The 5,131-nt window shown below is 43.0% G+C and overlaps 1 protein-coding gene across 1 annotated transcript; it reads left to right on the top strand.

Moving 5' to 3' along the window:
• Positions 1–2,402: 2,402 nt before the first annotated feature.
• RNF152 (ring finger protein 152) lies at positions 2,403–3,014 on the top strand. Its single transcript, XM_007935498.2, has one exon. It carries the CDS (start codon positions 2,403–2,405, stop codon positions 3,012–3,014), a length of 612 nt encoding a protein of 203 aa, XP_007933689.2.
• Positions 3,015–5,131: the final 2,117 nt, after the last annotated feature.

A 5,131-nucleotide genomic window follows, 5' to 3' on the forward strand; every position in this document is an offset into this window, starting at 1 on the left:
CTTTACTGGCCATTCCTCTTTCTGGAGTCTACCTGTTTTTCTCTTTAATCTTTACTTTAGGTTTTTTCAATATAAATTGTTGCTGTTGTTGTTGTTATGTGCCGTCGAGTTGGATGCGACTCATAGCGACCCTTCCTTGGGTTTCTGAGCAGTATCACCACAGAAGTAGATTACCCCATCTTCCTTCCGAGGAGTTGTAGTGACACTCAAAGACTGTTCCACTATATTTCAGTATATACTTGTTCTTTTGTATTCTACCAGAGTACTCTTTCCTATTAAATTTTAATGAGTACTTTATTTGAGCATCACATCTTGTTCCTGTAAGGGAAGAGACACCAAACATAGGTTGCTAAAGCAATCATCAAATTGAGCTGAATACACTTGACAAGGAATTTGGAGTTTCTTTCCTAGCCAGCATGGCCCTTGCTGCCTTTCTGTTTCTTCTTAGAGTTGACTCACACATCTTGAGTTCATTATGAAAGGGTCAAAGAATGATTTACTGTTCGCTGTGGTCCACAGCCTCATAAATTTCTTCTCTTTACCTGACTAATCATCATCATTCCTAATTATGCTCCAGAAAACAAACTGGAATGCAGTACAAATCAGTGTGTAAATCAGAGGCTGCTGTCAGATGAAGAACCAAAAATAGAAAGTGTTTTCCCATTCAGCTTTCATGTTCAGCTGGGTGTGGTAAGGCCTAGAACTTCTTTGGACAGTTGGAAATTGATTAATATAATCTGATTTCAAGGGAGCTTAGCACAAATTAAGTGGACATTGCTTGGAACATAAGAATAAAATTGCATGTTGATTTTGTTGAAAAATAGTGGCGTGGCAGGTCTTGGGGCAGGGCCAAGATAGAACACATGCTCTCCTATCATCCTCCTGAACTGTTCAACATGGTGTCCCTTCTTGGTTAACCAGAAATGGCACTGGGCAGGCCACACGGGGCACTACTTTGAGTCAGGAGGAAGGAGAAAATTGGCACCAGTGCTATCTGGTCCTTCCCTATCTGGCAGTAGGGAAGCACTTTGAACCCATTGACCTTCACCACCAACTCCATTACTGCATTTGGCAGGGAGGTAGGGTAGGCTCAGAGAACTGAAATGACTTGCTCAGCTGACATAGCTGATTAGTGACAGATTCAGACTGGGACCCACGGTTCTCCACAGTTAAAGCCCCTATTTCTACTCTAAGACTGCTTTCCAATTTTTATGTTGATGTTGTTAGTTGCTGTTGAGTTGACTCTGATTCTTGGTGACCTTATGTATAACAGATTGAAATGTTGACTGGTCCTGCACCAAGGTCATGTTCACTGATATGTTAGAGTCCACTGTTGGAGCTACCGTATTGTGCTTTCAATGGAGAGATTCCTCTTTCAGGACTGTATTGGCCACTGTTATGATCTGTAAGGTGTTCACTAGCTGATACTTGGAAATAGATCACCATACCTTTCTTTCTAGTCTGTCTTAGTCTAGAAGCTCCACTGAAACCTGTCCACCATGGGTGACCCTGCTGGTGTAGCTACAGGTGGCATAATTTCCAGCATTATAACAACATGCAAACCCCTACAGTATGACAGGCTGACACGTGGGGGGTGGATTTTTATTTATGTAAACTCACTCAAACTCACTGCCATCAAGTTGGTTCCAACTCATAGCGACCCCTCCTTGGGTTTCTGAGGTGGTATCTCTACGGAAGTAGGTTGCCTAATCTTCCTTCCAAGAAGTGGCTAAATAAAACAAAACAAACAAACAAACAAATAAAAAACAAACTCTCTGCCATCGAGTCGGATCCAACTCATCATGACCCCTCCTTGGGTTTCTGAGGCAGTATGTCTACGGAAGTAGATTGCCCAATCTTTCTTCCGAGGAGTGGCTGGTGGGTTTGAACCACCAGCCTTCTGGCTAGTAGTCATATGCCTTAGGCACTAGGCCACCAGAGCTCCTTTTATATATGTAGGAATGTAAATAAATAACTGGTAGTCTCTCTTTCAATATTGGTATATCCGTTTCTTGGTCTACCATAACAAAGTACCACAAAGTGGCTTATATAAGAACAGAAATTTACTGCCCAACAGTTCTGGGAAATAATAGTCTGAATTCAGGACATCACAGGGCCATATTGTCATGGAAGACTCAGAGCAGATACTCTTGTCTCAAGAAGGAAGTGGCACAAATCCATTGGCTGTGTTGAGACCTCAGCTCGTTCAAACTGATTAACCCTGTATGCATTTTTTGTCTTCTTCAGAAATGAGTATGCTCGTGTATGATAGAGGACTGTGAGCTTCTGGACCCCCTCCCGGCCCTGGAACAGTGTGAAGAAGGAAGGTGTGGGCGTGGAAGGCACTGAGGAGAAGCCCCTGCCCCCAGTCCTGGACTTGGCCTTCCCGCTTCTGGTCCATGATGGAGACACTGTCGCAGGATTCTCTGCTGGAATGCCAGATCTGCTTCAACTACTATAGCCCGCGGCGCAGGCCCAAGCTGCTGGACTGCAAGCACACCTGCTGCTCGGTGTGCCTCCAGCAGATGAGGACAAGCCAGAAGGATGTGCGCTGCCCCTGGTGCCGTGGCATCACCAAGCTACCCCCGGGCTTCTCCGTGTCACAGCTCCCCGACGACCCCGAGGTCCTCGCTGTCATCGCCATCCCGCACACCTCAGAACACACCCCGGTCTTCATCAAACTCCCCAGCAATGGGTGCTACATGCTGCCCCTGCCCATCTCCAAGGAGCGCACACTGCTGCCCGGAGACATGGGCTGCCGGCTGCTGCCTGGGAATCAGCAGAAGTCGGTGGCTGTGGTGACCATCCCCACCGAGCAACAGCCTCTGCAAGGGGGGGCGCCCCTGGAGGCCACAGAGGAGGAGCAAGACAGGCGGGGCGTGGTGAAAAGCTCCACCTGGTCCGGGGTGTGCACTGTGATCTTGGTGGCCTGTGTCTTGGTCTTCCTTCTTGGCATTGTGCTTCACAACATGTCCTGCATTTCTAAGCGCTTCACTGTGATATCCTGTGGCTGAAGGGGGCTGCAGAGGCAAGTCTCTTGTGGGTGCCAACTTAGGGGGTGAGCAGGTGTTGATGATGGGATCCCAGTGAGAAGAGGGGGCAACACTGACCATTGGGTGCCGAGCACTGGCCTCTGGGTTGCCATTGATTAACCCAGAGACAGCCATGAAGGGTGGAATGGAAGGTCTTAACAAGATTCCAGGCAGAGTGTTGTGAGTGTTGATGGCAGCAGCTTTGAAGATGATTGCATGCATCCTCATAATCATTTATTAAATGGACTGTAATTTATGATTTTTCGAAATCATGTTACAAGATAGACATATTCTACTTAGTTGTCAAGCTGTACAAGCACCTGCGATGGGATTTTCTCTAAATTCAGTAGATTAAAACAAAGATGCTTTGTATACAAGTAGAATTAAACCTGAGAACCTGTATAAAAATTCAGTGAAGATATGCCAAGCTGGCTGCTTTCCTCTTTTCTTTCTACAAAACCCTGTTTTCTCCAGTGGCTAAGGCTTTTTTATACATTTTGAAGTGCACCAAATTAAAGTAAGTTCAGTGGACAGTTGTTTTTAATGGAGAACATATTTGAACATGTGTTTCCAGTGTGTTGTGTTTTGTCATGTACCTTCATTTCTCTTCACTTGTAATTAGAGTTCGCTTCGTGTTTTAAATGAAAGGCCCAACAGGGGAGCAATAAGCTGTGTAATAATGAGAAATGCCTAATCCCACAGGAAACCTGTTTGCCAATTTTTCTCAAGCCATCTCACAAAACTAAGAATTGAAAGTGTACTACGAATTGAAAATGTAAATATTGTATATTTGTGCGTGTATGTGTGTGCGTGTGTGTAATTTGATTTACCTCAGGTTTTTAAGTCTTCTGAAAGAATCCTGGGAGTAAAATGTCGTGGGCATGAGTAAAGTGTCTGAAATGGTAGCCGCATCAGGGCACCTGGACCCTCCTGTTGAGGTGCCAAGCACACATCTCCTTCAACACTTCTTCTTCTGTGTATTTAAGTCCTATATTGAAAAAGGGCAAAATGGCAAGTAACAAAACAGTCTATCTTCCCTCCCAGTTTTGGGGTATTGTAGTAACCATGAGTACTGTTACTTGATGGCACACCTGGGCCTGCATATTAATAGACAGACCTTGATTATTTTTGGAAAGATGCTTCATGGAGGTTAAACCACTTAGCAGAATTCCCGTTTCTCATTGGCTTACGTGAGAAAATCTTGAATTTCAAAATATGTTTTTATTGAGAAAAGTAGTAAAGTGAACTAAGAACTGAGATTCCCATTTCAGATGGATGAGTTCATCATAAAGTTCTCAAATGTTCTTAAACCTAACAGTCCATAGATGTTCTTGAAGAAAGATCCGTTAATGGAAAATGATGAATTCCTGTCACCGGGCATGTGTGCATTCAGAATTAGCTATGAACTTTACAGTTCTTTCCTAATTTCTTTTATGGAAACCATGAAGCAAGTGGTATGTGACTAGGCCACCACCCAGAAATATATCTGTCTTTAAGTTTCATTGAGTTCTTGGAAATGAGCAGGCGGATATGCAGTGGCTGGTTCCAAAAAGCAGGGCTAGAAAATCACCCTTTAAAATTGAGACACAATTTCATTGACTTTAATGCTCAGTATTATCTTCAAGCAGCACAAAATAGGCACCTTAAAGTAATGGGATTCATGTGAGATAAAACAAAAATATAAAGAATAGAATACAAAGCTAACACTAGTTAATTGACATGAGGATTCAATATGAAAATACAATTTTTCAAATCTTTCAAATTTGTCATTAAGACTTTTAGGAAATTTATTTGAAAGCTCAAACTAGAAATTAGGTTGAAATGCCATTTTATTGTATAAGCTATTGGGCATTCTTCAACAAATAATCTAGGGTGTAAATGATATTAATAATTTAGGTATCATATTAGCTGAATAATATCCTCTCTCATGTAATGTAATACACTGTTGGCTCTGTATTGGTTTCTCAAACTCTCCCAGGCTGCTGTAATGCCTGTCTGAGTTAATTTCTATTCCTCTTGGGGAAAAGCAAACAAAACCCCACAGAAATGTTGCTTCAAGAATGCTATATTTCAAATGGACTTTACCCTTGTAATGTTAA

This window comes from Orycteropus afer, unplaced genomic scaffold (assembly GCF_000298275.1).
Source record: "Orycteropus afer afer isolate SDZICR_OR568_19922 unplaced genomic scaffold, OryAfe1.0 scaffold00029, whole genome shotgun sequence".
NCBI lineage: Eukaryota > Metazoa > Chordata > Mammalia > Tubulidentata > Orycteropodidae > Orycteropus > Orycteropus afer.